The sequence below is a fragment of the Peromyscus leucopus genome, chromosome 1 (assembly GCF_004664715.2).
Source record: "Peromyscus leucopus breed LL Stock chromosome 1, UCI_PerLeu_2.1, whole genome shotgun sequence".
Taxonomy (NCBI): Eukaryota; Metazoa; Chordata; class Mammalia; order Rodentia; family Cricetidae; genus Peromyscus; species Peromyscus leucopus.
In genome coordinates, this window is record NC_051063.1 from 60,950,542 (window position 1) to 60,967,274 (window position 16,733).

Consider the following 16,733-nt stretch of genomic DNA (forward strand, 5'->3'; position numbering starts at 1 on the left):
AGTGGTGCTCAGGGACTCTTAGGCAGGGGGCGCCTTCTTCCCTGTGGAGCCTCTTCATCTGGGAAGAGATGCCCTGTTATGTCACCAAGTGGCATGGAGGCAGTAGGCACACATCCAGCTCCTCCACCTGTGGCTGAGGGCCTGGAACAAGGTGCTGTTTTTCAAAGGCCGCAGCTGGGTCCTGGGAGCTACATGCTTGAAGAAGGGAGGGAAACTGACACTGGGCATGAGCTGGAAGAACTGGCCCTTGGGAGTCCCCAGCTCTCTCTGATACCCTTGCAGGGACAGGGTCTGTCTGTTGCTCGGCGTCACTTGGCAGTTGACTGGTCTGAGTGAAAAGTGCCTTTCTTGTTCTCGGATCCCTGTGTCTTTGGGTAGTAGTCTCCAGCCAGTGCTGGCTCCGTGTTGGGGTCCTTCCTGAGAAAGGCACAGTGATCCCAAAGCTATAGCTAAAGCGCCAGCGCCCTGCCAGTCCTGCCCTCACAGCTTTGCCAAATGCCTGGAAATGTCCAGACTGAGTTCTGGATGCTGAGATACCGTGGTGAGCAAAGCAACTGGAGAGCAGCAGGCAGTGGGGGGAGGGGCGGCGCACAGGGAGAAAGGGTGAGATCCCCTGGCAGCGGGCACTGAAGTGGTGAAGGAAGTGAGGGGGTTGGCCATGCCTGGAGGTACAGATACCTCCCAAAAGAGCCTCAGGTGCCATCCCTGGGCCAGCGGGAGGCCTGGCCTATGATTCTGTAAGGCAAGATGTGTGGGAAACAAAGATAGACTCTCCCCTTCTCAGCAGGGAAGGCCATGCTGGACTGCAGGCCTGGTTTGTTAGACCTGCAGGTGAGAGGGGAGCTGGGCCCACACTGCTGTGCAGGGAACTGTGGCGAGGGATCTGGGTCCAGGTGCTGGTGGAAAGGTGGGGTGCTCTGGAAAGGGACATGGTTTGGACTGGTCTGAAGGGGACGATGAAACTTTGGGCTCCTGTGGCCGCATAGAGCCTTGGCTAATTTTGAGTCCCCTGGAAAGGTGGCTCTGTGCGTTTGAGAGGAAGCAAGGCCGGTGGGGACCCATGGGTGCTCATCAGGTCTCTGTCAGGAATGTCTGGAGAGCCTATGTTTAGCAGTGTCCACTTTGAGAGTCGGAGGAGGCTTCTATCCTGGGCCTGGCATGGCCACGCTGCTGTAGCTTCGTGTTTCATTCTCTGGACCTCTCTGCCCCATGAAGCTCCAGTCACTTGGGAAGAAACACATCTCCCTGCTTACACTCTGTTGTCTGGTGCGGGAGCGGTGGGTGGCCTTGGTCTGGGCTAGTCAGCGTGTGCCAGGTGTAGGAGGGGAAGGATGGATTAGAGGAGGGAGGCGCAGGCCCTGAGAGGTGTAGGATGGTTCATGAGTTGTCACTCCTGGCAGTCATGGTCTGGGGAGCTTTCTGGGGTTTGGCAGAGTGAGAGGTCATCAGCATGTCCTTGCCCACCTGAGCCATCTGTCAGAGTAGGAAGGCGTCTGTGAGGGATGAGCCTAGGCCTTTCCTGTAGTTCCCTCAGCAAATGAAATCCATGGGACAGTCAGACTTGGATGCTGCCTGTTCATGTGCTGGGGCCAGGCTCCCTCGGGTGCTACCTATTTGCTCTGCCCCAGCGTGGGGAGGCAGGGCCTGGGGGCAGTGCCTGATCCTAACCTCTCCATTCAGAGAAAGATACATACAGCAAGACATCTGGTAAAATGGTGAAATGTCTTCCCCACTGACTGCCACCACAGGGGCAGGACCTGAGAGCACCGTTCCAGTCCTATCTAGCAGAGGGTACTTGCTATTTAAGGGAACATGAGGGCTAGTGGCCCAGGTGGAAGAGGATGCAGGACTTGCAGTATGTCTTAGGGTTCCTATTGTTCTGATGAAATATTGTGACCAAAGCCACATAGGGGAAGAATGGGTTTATTTCAGCTTACAGCTCTGTATTGCTGAGGGAAGTCAGGGCAGGAACTCAAAACACGGTAGAAACCGGGAGGCAGTTGCTGATGCAGAGGCCATGGAGGGGTACTGCTTACTCGCTTGCTCAGCTTTCATTCTTTCTTTTTATTAAATTTTTTCATTTATTTTACATCTTGACCACAGTTTCCCCTCCCTCCTCTCCTCCCATCCCCTCCATCTCCTTCCCCCTCGCCCCCCATCCACTCTTCTGTTTCTGTTGTGAATGGGGCAGGCCTCCCATGGGTGTCAACAAAGCATGGCATATTAAGTTGAGGTAGGACTAAGCTCCCTCTTTGTATTATGGGTGGGGTTGGGTGCCAGGGTGGGTCTTGGGGGAACAGAATTCAGTGGGTGGTGGCAGTGGTGGTGCAGCCTGCAAGCAGGCTTCTCACCTGCTGACTGCTCAGCTTGCCTTCTTACACACCCCAGGGCCACCTGCCCAGGGGTGGCACCGCCACGATGGACTGGCTTTCAACCACTAAATCAGAGAATGTACCACAAGCTTCTTCATAGGCAGGTCTGGTGGTGGAATGTCCCCAACCGAGGTTCCCTTTTCCCAAATGACTAGCTTACACCAAGTTGACATAATAGCCTGGGTATGATGTAATTGTCCAGCCATGATAAGAGTTTAGATGTCTGTCCCCCTGGTAGCCCATGCAGAACCTTACCCTGGAGTCCTACACTCCCTCAGGGTTGTGGGTGGTAGGAGTCATGACTATTGTACCCTTTGTAGCAGGTGCCCCAGTGAAGGGGTCAGGTGGCCTCAGAGCAGTTCTTCTGGCAGCCCTGAGCACTCTCGAGTAGGCTTGGACAACCCGGGGATGTGGTATCTTGCTTCTGGAAGCTGTTTGTTCCAGTGTCTGCAGGCCTATGCATGCTGCTGACATGTGCTGAGGGCTCTGCAGTTGCTGTCCCCTCTCTGCATAGCATAAAATAGCCATTTCATTAATGAATTTGTTTATTTTCCGGTGCTGGGCATCAAATTAAGAGCCTTCTACTCACTAAGTGAGTGAGTGCTCTGCCACTGAACTACATCTGCCAGAGATCCGCCTGCCTCTGCCTCTGCTGGGATTAAAGGTGTTCACCACCATGTCCGACCCAAAGTTAGCCATTTTAAAGTACACAATCCCTGGCATTTAGAGCACCCACGACACTGCAGACCACTGCAGTGTACATGTGAAACCTTTCCATAAGTCTCAGGAGGAAATCTGACCTGTTCCCCTGTCACCTTGCCTTCCTCCTCCTGCCAGCCACTGCTCTGCGTGCCCACCCCGTGATCCTTCCTCTTCTGGATATCTGACATTCAGGAAAGGGCTTTGACACACACAACTCTCTGGCTCTTGTTCCTGGGCAGCTTTCTGTGCGCATGCCTGGCATTCTGTGACCTCTTCCTTTTTCTGTCCCATGCTCTCTACCTGCCTGCCTGATGTTGCATCTCTCCTACCCACTTGCCTGACATCATGTGCCCTTCTGCCTGCTTTCCTGCCTGCCTGATGTCATGTATTGCCTGCCATCTGGCCTGATGTCCTATGCCCTCTGTCTTTGCAGCTGCCGACTACAGGTCCATTCTGAGCATTAGTGACGAGGCAGCCAGGGTGCAGGCCCTGGACCAACACCTCAGCACGCGTAGCTATGTCCAGGGGTACTCCCTGTCCCAGGCAGATGTGGACGTGTTCAGGCAGCTCTCAGCCCCTCCCGATGACTCAAGGTTCTTCCACGTGGTTCGGTGGTTCAGACACATAGAAGCGCTCCTGGGTGGCCCCCAAGGCAGAGGCGAGCCCTGCAGGCTCCAAACAAGTGAGTAACAGCAGTGAACCTCTGCTCCAAGGTCAAGGGCATACGGTGCTACAGGACAGTGGATATCCTACTGGAGACTCACCTCCATATTTCAGTCAAGTGTTCCCATGGGACAGAAGCCATGCTCGCAGGGTCTGGTAGAGTGAAGTTATGTACCCAGAATGGCAGAGCTCAGAGCCACCGTGACCAGGGACCACTTTGGGGCCACACTGCATGCTGCTGCCGGCCTGTCTAGGGGTTCAGTTAATGTTTTGCTCACAGTGGCTCTTAGTTCTTGTCTTTAGTCCCATAGGTTACACTTGTTTCTCTTCAGGTGCAATGTCACTGAATATTAGCACTGTATTCATTGACGTTGAACCTTTCAAAAACCAGACATAGGTCTCCTGTCTGTGGTTTAAAATGAAGTCAGCCATGCCTGTGGGTGCTGCTGGGCACAGTTGTTAGGCCAGGGAGGCACTCCTGGGGAGGCTCTGGTTTGGGACCCAAATGGTTTGTCACCTTGACCATATGGAAATGTTCCCTTCTGTGGGTGCTCCCTCCAGTTTCTCATGGCTATAATACTCTTCTCCTTTAGGTGGAGAGGGCTGAGTGCTGACTTACGGTAGTCCCTGCTGTGGCCTCCATGAGACTTTGCAGACTGGGGGTGGGGAACTTGGAACATGTGGGAGGAAGGGTCTGCTAGGGTCTTGATTTTTCTGGATTATTCTAAGTAAACACCGTACTCCAGCCTAGGTGGGGGATGTGGCAGCATAAGTGGTCTTGCCTGGACAACTGCTGTCCTTGTGTGAGGCACTGTGTCCCAGGTATCATATTACCATTTTTGTCTTCTCCAAAAAGCTCAAGGAGTCAGATGTCTGAACACTATGCCCCAACTCCAAGTCATGGCGGTAGGAATGAGATCAGGGACCTGGTCCTGGCTTCAGCAGCCACCCATCTACGCTTCCTTTATGGTCCTAGGAAGAACTGAACAGGCACACCACTGTCCGTGCCAGTGGACACAGCAGAGCATTACTTCTCAGGGGCCTCGCGACCATGAAGAGAGGGTCTCCCACTGCAGCCAGCCACTGTCCCCTGAGGCTTCTCTGAGTGATGCTTTTGTATGGAGGATAGACCAAGGACAGCACCAACAGGATTATCCTGCTTCCTCCAGTACCACAGCTGCCCATGAGGCCATCAGGACCTTGTAAGCCTGTGAAGAACATGTTAGGTCAAATGTCCCTTGAGCAAACTGTTCAGAAGCTTGGCTGGAGGGGAAAGCAGGGTGGAGCTGGGCTACCTGGCTTTTGGCAGGCCTAGGCTCCAGAGTCCGGTGTCCACAGCATGCTTCTAGATTTATAGCTGTGAGGACTGGAGTTCTCCGGGCCCTGGTGTCTCTAAAGTATGGTCTCCAAGTGATACCACCTCCCCACTTCAAGCGCTGCTCCCCAGGACAGCCCGGCATTCCTTATGCTTGCTGCTCTGTACATTAGACAGCCATATCTTGCCTTCACCAGCCTCCCCCTTCTCAAGCCTGAGGCCTTAGCAGCAAAGGCTGTCAGACATGGAAAATTCATATGTTCTTAGCCTTCATGGTCCCCTTCCAGAGGAGCCAGCCCTCTTCCCACCAGCCCCCCTGCCTCCTTTCTCCCATCTTGTCACCTTCTCACCCTCTATGATTCACCTTGGAGATCCACTCCATCCCAGGGCTTTGAGCTTGCTTGGGAGCTCTCACCTGGACCTGGGGCTCAGCCCATTTGGCCCCTTAATTCTCCCAGCTCTTCTGGAGGAAGCAGACATACTACCACTGAGGAAAGGGTCTGCTGGAAGCCAAGGCAAAGTATTTAGGAAGGTTCAAGTTCTGAGTGCTCCCTCCTAGGCTGGTGGCCACAGCTAGGGCTCAAGCTGCCTGCATTACCTCACGCTCCTGGGGCAGTCTGCTGCTTCCCAGCAGCTTCTCCATCTTTGGACCGCCAGCCTCTTGCATCCCATTTTCACAGTGTAGCTGTCGGTACTGCAGAGCTGCCTGTTGGGTCAGTGACGCTTTCACCATGGTGAACATGCCACCATGGTGCCCGGCCTGGAGTGGAACTGTTTCCGTGTGTATGTGTGGAGTGAGAGCTGACCGCTGAATGTAGCCCAGATTTTACAGGGACTCACCTTCAGCCCTCAGCGAAGTAGCCCTTGGCAGTGTTTTTCCTGTGAGAATGCATCAGGACCTCCATTTTTGGTGTCACCTCTGCATTTTCCAAGCAAGGACAGTGACACCAAATCCTTCATCACATCACAGAGTGAGACTTTCCCATAAGGATGCCACTGTGGGCTGAGGCTAAACTTGGTGTCTGGTGAACAGTTTGGGGTTTTCCTCCACCCTAGTCTGTGGCCACCTGTGACTGGATCCCCAACTCACCTGGAGGAAGGAGTTCCTGCTTGCAGCTAACCGCTGTCGCCTCCCTCATAGGCCCCGAATCAGTTGGAAGTCCTCCCCTTTATCTTTAGCCTGTTAGTTACCAATGCCTTTTATTCTGTCTAGTGTGATCTGGGCAAGGATTGGAGCCTGGAAATGGCCTGTGCCCTGAACAAATTACTCTGTGACTCTTGAAGTGGACTCAACAGATTGACAGGCTCAGATGTGTTACCTGTAGGCATTGCTCATAGAAGTTAGAGGTGGCTGGAGGCAAGAGAAGTATCCATGTGAGGGAAGACTGGGACCAGGTCAGCTCAAGACCTCCCACCTGCTCAGCAGAGGTGAGGGGGGCTGATGGACTGGGCACCTTACAAAGGTGTGTTAGGCTCTTGGCAGGGCTAAGGAAGAAGGCAGGTATTCCCCCACAGAGCACAGGAGCAGGCTGTGGATGATCACATGGTTTCCAGGTGGCTTCAGTCAGCCATCCTGGACTGAGATTGTGAGGCTTAAAGCATCACCCTTGTGACATCTTCAAGTTCCCGGGCATGCATATTAGGGACAGCTTTGCTCAGGGTCAGAAGCAGGTCTGTCTTTGGGGAAGGACCTACAGACCTCGGACACATGCCAAGGAGGGACTGTGCCATGTAGTGTCCAGAGCAGGCACTGCCTGAGAGAAAGGGGCTGGGCTGGGGAGCCTGTCAAGGCCGTGTGGACCAGCCTGGGTGGGGATGGAGGTGCCGCAGGCTTGTATCCAGAGGCATAGTCAGTCTGGTTGTGGGGCCAAGCCAGATCTGATGCCAAGGACCCGGATAAGGAGGGGTTAGAAGCCTTTCTCACCTTGACCTTTGCTGCACCTGGTGACTAGGAAGTGGCCTGTGTGTCACAAATTGTCCAGACTCTTAAGTTGCACAGGCAAAGGATCCTGAGAGCTGGCAGCAACCACACCTTGTTTGTTGGGATGCAGCACTATGTAGAACGTGAACTGAAAATTACAGACTAGGGAGGCTGAGGCCAAAGGATCCTGAATTTAAGGCCAGCCTGAACTACAAGGGAAGTTTCAGAAAGGCCTGGGCTACAAAGTGAGAACCCATCTCAACAGCACAGTTCCATTGTTGAACCCAGGTGTTGAGAGCTAGTGGTGACCTGCTGTGTGACCTGTCTGCTCTTCTGCCTCCAGGTAAAGGCCGGCGAGTGCAGCCTCAGTGGACCCCTCCAGCAGGGACTGAGCCCTGCAAGCTCCGCTTGTACAATAGCCTCACCCGGAACAAGGTAAGAAGGATGAGATGCCCTGTGCCCTTGCAGAGCAAATCATAGCCTGTTAACCACATGGCTCCATGTTTCCTCCTCTTCATTCAGGGTCCTTCTCTTACTCCTGTGCTATGGCCTCTGGAACCCAGACAGAGCTGTGCTCTGAAAGTAGGGCACAAATACTTTGTACACAATCTTTGGGAAAGCCTACCTGCTGGCCAGGCGTGAGTGTTCAAGGTCACCATCACAGCCAAGCCAAGTGCTGGCAGCTTTCAGGAAGACTCATGGCTGTCTAGATTGCCCCAAGCCAAGCAGATTAGGCAAAGAGGCAAACCTGCCAGGTGGTGTTGGAGCTTGGAGCCCAGCATGTGCCAGGATGCTGGCACAGGCTCTTGACCTGATAGGCTTATCATGATTTGCTCTGCTTGGCTCATAGCCATGGTGGCACAGGCTCCAGAAAGCTTTCCAGTTGTGGGCTGGGTTGTTGTTTTTGTTTTAATGTTTTATTTTTAATTGTGTGTGTGTGTGTGTGTGTGTGTGTGTGTGTAGGGGGTGTATGTGTGCATATGAATACAGTGCCCACAAAGGGCAGAGGATTCAGATCCCTTGGAGATGAAATTACAAATGGTTGTGAGTACCCCAGCATGGATGGTAGAAATTGAATTCAAGTCCTTTAAAGAAGTATGCACTCATCTCTCCAGCCCCCTGGCTGGGTTTTTGGTCAGTACATATGCTTAGCAAGCAGGAGATAAGTTTGGGACAGGTCCCATCTCCTTACGTAACTCACTGATGATGCCGCCTCCAGAGAAGTCTGAGAGTGTTGGGATACCCTGGCTAGCTGCTGAGGGCCTCGTGCTCTTTATCTGGACAAGACCGCATCAGTGCCAAGCTCCTGAGATGGTTGTCTGGAGCAGGTAGGATTCAGGGTAGAACTTGTTAGCTGCAACTTCTGTTAAGCGAGCATTTTCACAACAGCAACCTTGTTCCCTTACCCACTCTGAGAAGAAAGGCCCCAGGGAGACGGGGTGAGGATGCCCTTGCCAGGCTCCCACTACACAGCTTACCCCCTGTGGCACGACTTTATCAGTGAAACTGGAGACAGGAAGGTCTTGCTGGTTGTGGCTCAGGCCTATCATCTTAAGTTTGTTTAGGTGGAGGTAAGAGGATAGTGAATTCCAAGTAGAGCCTGGCTCACAGACAAATGGCCCTAGGCAGTCAGTTAGTGTGCTGTTTGTGGCTTCTTTTGCTGTGCCGAGGAGTTTTTTGAGTTTCTGGTGATGGCATTCCTTGTTTTTTAACAAGGATGTATTTATACCTCAAGATGGGAAGAAGGTGACGTGGTACTGCTGTGGGCCGACTGTCTATGATGCATCTCACATGGGACATGCCAGGTAGGTCTGGTGCCTGGGATCTACACTGCTGGAGGATTAAAGACAGCAGGAAGGGGACGTGCACAGAGCCTATGGTTGCCATCCTGGAATCCACCCAGACACTGTCCCTACCTCAGTGGACATGTGATGTGTCCATGGCATGCAGGCTTTAGGTGTAATGGATTGTAACCCCTTCCTTGCCACACACAGACACACACGTTCATGGGTGTGACTTTTCACAGGTGATGGCCGATGGGGTAAAGGCCATGGATCCTGCCCCAGCAAGCTGAGTTTCCTTAGCCCAGGTGCCTGGTCCAGAAGTGCTGAGGGCTGCAAGGTTTTCAGATTTTGGACTATTTGCATAGGAACAAGGGTCTTAGGGATGGAACCCACACTAAAACACAGCATTTATTTATTTCATGTATATCTTAGATACATAGCCTAAAGGTAGTTTTAATTCTTAACAGTTTTGTTCATGAAACATTATTTCATAGAGTGGAGTGGAAGTTTCTATTTGTGGCATCATGTGGGTGCTCAGAAAACTTAGGATTTGGAGATGTTTCTGGTTTTAGGGTGCTCAGCCTGTGCATGCTCTTCTTGGAATGTCCAGATCATGGACAGCGTGTGCCAACTGGGGAACTGTGCTTTCCACTGTTTTAGGTCCTACATCTCTTTTGACATCCTGAGGAGGGTGCTGAGGGATTACTTCCAGTATGATGTCTTTTATTGCATGAACATCACGGACATTGATGATAAGGTAAAGGGGGTTCCTAAGGTAACGTTCACATCTGAATAGCTGATACGAGAGGAAGTAGGACTTTCAGATAAGAAAATATAGCTGCAGAACATCGCTTAGGAGGCAGATTATGAGTTTGAGGCCAGTCTGGACTGCTTAGGGAGTTGCAGAACTGCTTGGGCTACATGGATGGACAGGTGGGCTGAAGGAAAGGCTGGCTCAGGTCTGACCTAATAAACAGAGTCCCTGCTGTGAACTGATAACACAGTTCATGCAGATATAGGGTCATTTGCATAGGCATGTAGATACTGCTAGATATCTACACATTCGTATCATTGACTAAGTGTCCATGATTCCTGGTTCTTTATGGAACAGGCCCACTCTGTATCTCACTAGCTGAGGAAGTTGGGGCCTCAGTGACCTGTACTTAGACACCCAGAAATTGACAGACCTCAGCCACACTTTGCAGGTACAGGTGGAGGGTGGTAATAGTGTCCCACAGTGCCACACTGTTTAGGACCTGTGGCTGCCCCCATTCCCCTTCGCCCTCGCTCAGAGTTGCAGTGTGAGCAGGGTTGTACACATGGGAGGGAGTGGACTCTGATTGTTACCAGTCTTCCACCTTGGCAGATCATCAGGCGGGCACGGCAGAACTACCTGTTTGAACAGTATCGGGAAAAGAAACCCCCAGCTGCTCAGCTCCTGAAGGATGTCCATGCTGCCCTGAAGGTAAGCCCTCAACACCATCCTGTCTCCTCCTTTTGCCTCTTAGGCCCTGTGCAGGCCCTTGTCTAGGATGGTGTTTAACCTGGCAGTCATTTCCAAAGCAATACTCAAACCTGCTGCATTGGGGCACCAAAGCTACAGCAGGTTGTCACCCCCGGCCAGGCTCATGAGACAGTCACCAGGGCAGAGTTCTGAAGGATATGATGTGGAGTAGGTGGTCCTCCTGTCACTTAGGGGAAGTAGTATCTGATCTATCTCCATTCCTTTTGATCTGGATTGAACTGCTGCTGTCTGGTCCTCAGTGCTGGGGGTCCTAAGCAATCTGATGCCCACTTCTGACCACAAGGCAGACACATGATCTCTACGTCCTTGTCACATTCACAGTGCTGTAACCTCCACTGAGGAAGTATGTTCTCTCAGTTTCACACCTTTACTCTAAATGAGCCTCCTTTTAATGTATAGACTCTTATATTACAGTGTCTTAGTTATTTTCCTATTGCCGTGGTAAAACACCATGACTGAGGCAGCTTAATAGAAGTTGATTTTGGCTTATGGTTCCGGAGTGGTGAGCCCATCGTGACAGGGAGGCATGACAGCAGTTAGCAGGCATGTTAACAGGAGCAGGAAGCTGAGAGCTCCCCTCCTCAAACAGAAGCACAAAGCCGAGGAAGCAAACTGCAAGCAGTAAGGCGTGGTTTTAAGCTCTCAGAGCCTGCCCCCGGTGCCATCCTTTTTCCTGCAAGGTTGCACCTCCTAAACCTCCCTAAACAGCACCACTATGCTTGGACCAAGTGTCCAACTCCCAGAGCCTGTGGGAACCATTTCTCTTTTAAACCATCATATGTGGTGAGACTGGATCATTCTGCTTCCTGTCGTATCCCATCCTTAGCAACTACAGTAGCAGCTGCTGGGATGCCCATGGCATTGTCCCTGAGAAGAAATTAGGCCTAAAGTTAGAGCATAGCTGTCTTTGGGCTGACAAGGCCGGGAGCTGAGGGAGCAGAGGCACTCTTGACATAGAGGTGGCCGCCAGCTATTGGGGCTTGCTAGATGTACATTTTGTTATACCCATTTTGCATGGGGGGGCGGGCAACGTGCTCAGTAAAGTTAAGCAGCCTGTCTAGGCACACATGAAGAAAGGCAGCAGACCTGCCTGGGTTGGGACTGAAAGTCTGGACACTGGGGCACACAGTGCTCTGATGCCTTGAGTCAGCTTTAGGAAGTGGGGTTCTGCACTGTGCCTGACATATTTGGTGTGTTCTTATGGTTGTAGCCATTTGCAGTCAAGTTAAGTGAGACAACAGATCCTGACAAGAGGCAGATGCTGGAGCGGATCCAGAGCTCTGTGAAGCTTGCCACAGAACCCCTGGAGCAGGCCATGCACTCCAGCCCCTCTGAAGAGGAAGTGGACAGCCGTGTGCAGGTGAGCTCTCCTGGGTCCTGGACAACCATTTGTGTAAAACGTCATACTCTGCACAAGATTGATCCACATTCAGAGTCAATGTGACCCAGACCCGCGGCTCCGTTCTTAGGGCTCAGCTAGTGTCCCGTCCCACCTGGGAACCCCAGCCTCTGGAGCCCCATTCCCCAGGCATGGGGCTCGGCACCACGGGAGTTGAGCTTGGCTTTGGCTTCCCTGTGAGCCCATATTGCAACTCCCTCCTTCCACTTGTGGAGCAGCCATCTGTTTTCCCACTTCACAATTAGCCACTGGCTCTTCCCCCACATTTCTTGGTAGCAGAAAGCAGAGCCGGCAATTGAAGGAGAAGTGAGCAGCAACTTGTAGTTGGCAGTGGAGCCGGGGCTGCCGCACTTGCCAACTCTCCCACTCCTGAAAAAGCCTCCTTGAGACAAAAGTGAGGGCATCCTGGCCTCTGTCCTCCCGCCATAGCAGCTCTCCGAACACAGATGGCCCTCCCCTTTGTGCTAGCACCCCCTGCTGGCCACTCTCTAACTCGAGGAAACCAGACAGGAGGCACGTGGCTGCAGGTCATCAGGCGGCACCAAGGTGTGCCCAGGAGAGACCTGGCTTCTGTGTTACAGACTTGTGTCCCACTTGGGGCCCCACTGAGCTGACCGTTCTACCTTTGGCTCACTTTTTGTTAGGATTTCTCTCTTCTGTGTTCCTGCATGGCAGATTCTGGTGTTTATGAGGAGTCCATGTTGATAACCATGAGGGCCACGTGCTTTCCCTCAGGTTGTGTTTTTGAGATGGGCCCACATGTTATTGCCATTCCTCTAGGGCAAGTTTCTCTCTCATGCTTTTGAGGCCTGCAGTCTGGTGACCAACAGTCCCACTAAAGTCTTTCCCCAGTTCTTCTACCAGTACCCATCTTAGAAAATGTCACACATTCCAGCACTCAGGAGACTGAGGGAGGAGGATTGTAGCCAGTTCCGGGTCAGCCTGTGCAATATATGGAGACTGTGTGTGTGTGTGTGTGCGCGTGTGCGCGCGAAAAGTCCTGATGATATATGTAACATAAATACTGCCATCTTAGCCGGGTGGTGGTGGCACATGCCTTTAATCTCAGCACTCAGGAGGAAGAGGCAGGTGGATCTCGGTGAGTTCGAGGACAGCCTGGTCTACAGAGTGAGTTCCAGGACAGCCAGCGCTGTTACACAGAGAAACCCTGTCTCAGAAAACAAACAAACAAAACAAAAAAGCTTTCATTTTAGCCCTGTAAGCACACATATCTCAGTACCAGGAGCAGCCACACTTGTGTGCTGCAGTACCCACCATCCACCACTAGAGCTTGCCACATTCTCAAACGGAAGCTTCCTAGAAAGCTCTGGTTGCCCAGGCCTTTTCCTAGACCTGGCACCACATCCTGCCTTTTTGTCTGATTGTTTAGGAACCTTGAGCAAGGAGTCCTAATTCTTGGGGCTGGCTTCTCTCAGCACAGTGCCTTCCAGGTTCATCCATGTTGCAGTGCAGGCCAGCATTTCTATCCATTTAAGGGAAATGACCTTCCCTTGTGCCATGGACACTGGCTGTCCACTCCCGTGCTGTTCTGCTGTTTGTTGTTGTATTGCTGAAAACATAGTGTGCACGTGTTTGTTCCAGAGCCTACCTGCCTTTAAAAGCTTTTCGCATGTGCCCGAGTGGAATTGCATGGTCCTCCTTTGATTCTCTGTTGAGCATTCTCAGGAACGCCGTGCTGTTTACCCAGCACATTTGTGAATTCTCACGGTGCTTGGTGCCCACGCCTTTGGGAATAGCCAGCCCAGTGTGTGGGAGGCAGGCCCTCTGTGGCCTGTGATGGCATTTCCCAGCTGCCAGTGGTGCTGTGCATCCATGTATGAACTGTCTGTGGTGTGTTGCCTCTGTGCAAGTTCCTCAGAGTTTCTTTTGGACATATTCTAGCATGTAGAATTGCTGAGTATTATTAGACCATATATTTGGATGACTTTTGGGAGTCCCCAACCCTGACCATACATTCCCAGGTTCTCTGAAGGACCTCGGGGGACTTGTGTGGAGTTGTATCGTTTCTGAGATCGGTCACAGCGACACAGGTGAGACACCATCATGCTGAGAATAGGCAGATGCTGCAAAATTCCATACACAAGATTTCATACACAGCTCTGAATCGACCTACACCCAGGACACAGCCCGTGCTGCCCTGGAAAGATCAGCTGCGTAGGAACCGCATCTCCCAGGGAAGCCCACAGGAGCCTCAGCTGTCAGGGCTGTGGTTTCTACATCAGCACAGTCAACAGCTTAGATTCCAGGAAGCAAAGCGAGGGCTCCATCCCCATGGTCTCCAGTGTTAGAGCAGAGCCGGGGGAGGGGGGGCGGGCGCTGCTGCAGCAGGGCCAGGCACCAGCTGCTCAGCAGAGGGAACCTGGCTGTCCTCAAGGTGGCAGCCTTGCTCCTTCTCACATAGATGCTTGTGAGTTCGCCAGTGGCCACACCCAGCATGTGCACCTTCACCTGCCTCACTGGTTTCCCCTTCTTTCCTTTGTATCAGTCAAGTGAGTGTTTGGAGGTAACACCTATGACTTGGGTACCTCTCCCAAAGTCTCCTGAGACAGTTTTGCTGCTTTCTTGTGTGTGGTGATTTAGACCCCTGTCCTGCTCCTTCCGGGGTTGTTGGCTTTTTTCTGAATGGTTTGTAAGCATCCTACCATCTCTGCCCACCGAAGCTTTTCACTTAACTACATTGCTAGCATGCCTGTCTAACAGCCTTCCTGCCACTGCTTTTCAGTGAGCAGAGAGCCTTAGTTTTCATCCAGATTTATCCCTGTTGTTTGAGTCTTGGGTCTCACTATATATCTCAAGCTAGCCTAGAACTCTTTGTGGCCTGGAATTCAGCTCCATGCCTCATTTTCTGAGTGCTGGGATTGCAGGCCTGCTGCACTGTTCGCAGCTCTTTCCTTTTTGGGGAATGAATGAACATTATTTTGTCTCAAGAAATCTGCCCCACCATTCTCCTGTGTTTTCTTCCTTCCTTCCTTCCTTCCTTCCTTCCTTCCTTCCTTCCTTCCTTCCTTCCTTCCTTCTTTCCTTCCTTCCTTCCTTCCTCCCTTCCCTCCCTCCTTCCCTCCCTCCCTCCCTCCCTTCCTCCCTTCCCTCCCTCCCTCCTTCCCTCCCTCCTTCCTTTTTTCCTTCCTTGTTTTTTGAGACAGGGTTTCTCGGTGTAGCTTTGGCGCCTTTCCTGGAACTCACTCTGTAGCCCAGGCTGGCCTCTCAAACTCACAGAGATCTGCCTGCCTCTGCCTCCCGAGTGCTAGGATTAAAGGTGTGCACTGCCCCCCATTTCCCCCCACTCCCACCCCGGTTTTCTTTCAAAGGTGTAAAGTTTTAGAATTCCCCTGGAAGTCGTGCACATTACTTTATGAGTGGTTAAGTGAGGATTCTGCCTTCCCCTAGGCAGGGGATACCCTGCACCAGGACTTTCTACATGTCTCCTATGTGAACTCTGTCAGTTGTACTGTCCAGCCCAGCAGGAGCACCTATTGCCAGTCTGAGCGGAAGCAAATGCTGGTGGTATCCTGTGGCATGTGGAACGTTCTAGACCAGCCTCTAGGTCTGTTGGTCCTCTGGCTCTGTCTGCAGCACCAATCCTTGCCCATTGTTTGTTGCCTCTTTCCTTCATTCTTTTTTTTTTTTAAGAATTTTTTAAAAATTTTATTTGTAAGTTTATGTGTGTGTGCGCCTGGTTGAGTTTATAAGCACCACATGCATACAGGAAACCGAACCGGGGTCCTCTGGAAGAGCAATTCATCTCTCCATTCTAGCCTTCATTCTTTGCTGTTTTGTCTTACTCCTTAATAGGTGGAGCTCATTTTCTGTTTTAAGTGGGTTTTTTTGATGTTTTGTTTTTTGTTTGTTTGTTTTTTGGAGACAGGGTCTTACTGTGTATCTCTTCATAGTCCTGAAACTCACTATGTAGACCAGGCTGGCCTTAAATTCACAGAAATCTGCCTGCCTCTGTCTTCCAAGAGCTGGGACTAAAGGAATGGTTAAGATTAAAGGTGTGTACCATCACTCCAGGCCTTGTGTGCTGGTCCTGATAGCACATGCTTAGAGCAGCTTTTGATAACCTTTCTAACCTTTTGAAAGGTCTGTTTCTTATTTCCAAGTGGACTGCCCTTTTCACATCAACTTAGTTGCTGTTTGGGTGAGATTCATTCACCCAGCAGACTGGGTCCTGTGCGCCTAAGCAGGAGGTTGGCTTCTAGTGTCAGGCTGGGGACACTGATGCCAGAGGGCCTTCTGTATTCTTTGTGCTGCACTCCTGTCCCTCAGCTGTGTGGTGGGGTTCTGTGTGTCTTTGACAGTTTTTTTGACAGTTCATCCTATTGATACAACCGTTAAAAGTCTACTGAGAAGAAGGTCCGCTGATGCTGGGTCATTTGCATCTCCTGTTCTACCCAAACCACCTGCCTTCCCTTCCTTCCTTCTATGTTGAGCTGAGACCCAGGGCTTCCTACATGCTAGATAAGCACTCTGCTACCGAGCACCAGCCTTCTCTCCTCCCCTTTTTGGAGTGGTGGATGAGTCTCCTTGTGTTACTCACATTAGCCTTGAATGCTGTCTTGATGCCTTAGCCTTCAGATGGGCTAAGATTGTAGGTCTGTGCTACCAGGCCTGGCTGTTTGCTTCTTAAAGATCTTATTTTTACCATGCCTTTAGACCCAGCAGATGGAGCTCTTGAGAGTTCTAGGCCAGCCTGGTCTACAAAGTGAGACTTGGTCTCAAACAAATCAACAAACAAAAAGATATTTCGCACGGCGGTGGTGGCACACGCCTTTAATCCCAGCACTCGGGAGGCAGAGCCAGGCGGATCACTGTGAGTTCAAGGCCAGCCTGGGCTACCAAGTGAGTTCCAGGAAGCGCAAAGCTACACAGAGAAACCCTGTCTGGGTGGGGGAGGGGGGGTATTTCTTAGACTAGGCTCTGAGTCACACAAAAAAATGAGAGGTATCATGTGGTTCCTGCTCCCCGCACAGCTGCTCCCATCAGCAGCACCCACCAGAGTCATGCCTTTGTTACCATCTGGCAGCCTGCTTT

General features: G+C 51.7%; 1 protein-coding gene across 3 annotated transcripts in view; it reads left to right on the top strand.

Moving 5' to 3' along the window:
* The first annotated feature begins 3,498 nt into the window (after window positions 1-3,498).
* Cars1 (cysteinyl-tRNA synthetase 1) overlaps window positions 3,499-16,733 on the top strand; it is a 42,899-nt gene continuing 29,664 nt past the window's right edge. The window contains exons 1-6 of one of the 3 annotated variants that reach the window (XM_028871046.2): window positions 3,499-3,756; window positions 7,317-7,408; window positions 8,690-8,778; window positions 9,418-9,514; window positions 10,124-10,222; window positions 11,493-11,642. In XM_028871046.2, coding sequence (XP_028726879.2) covers window positions 8,765-8,778; window positions 9,418-9,514; window positions 10,124-10,222; window positions 11,493-11,642 — 360 coding nt within the window. In that variant the 5' untranslated portion in view covers window positions 3,499-3,756; window positions 7,317-7,408; window positions 8,690-8,764. Of the gene's footprint in view, window positions 3,757-7,316; window positions 7,409-8,689; window positions 8,779-9,417; window positions 9,515-10,107; window positions 10,223-11,492; window positions 11,643-16,733 lie in introns of those variants that run through there. The other 2 variants (XM_037208817.1, XM_037208818.1) reach the window with 2 other exon arrangements.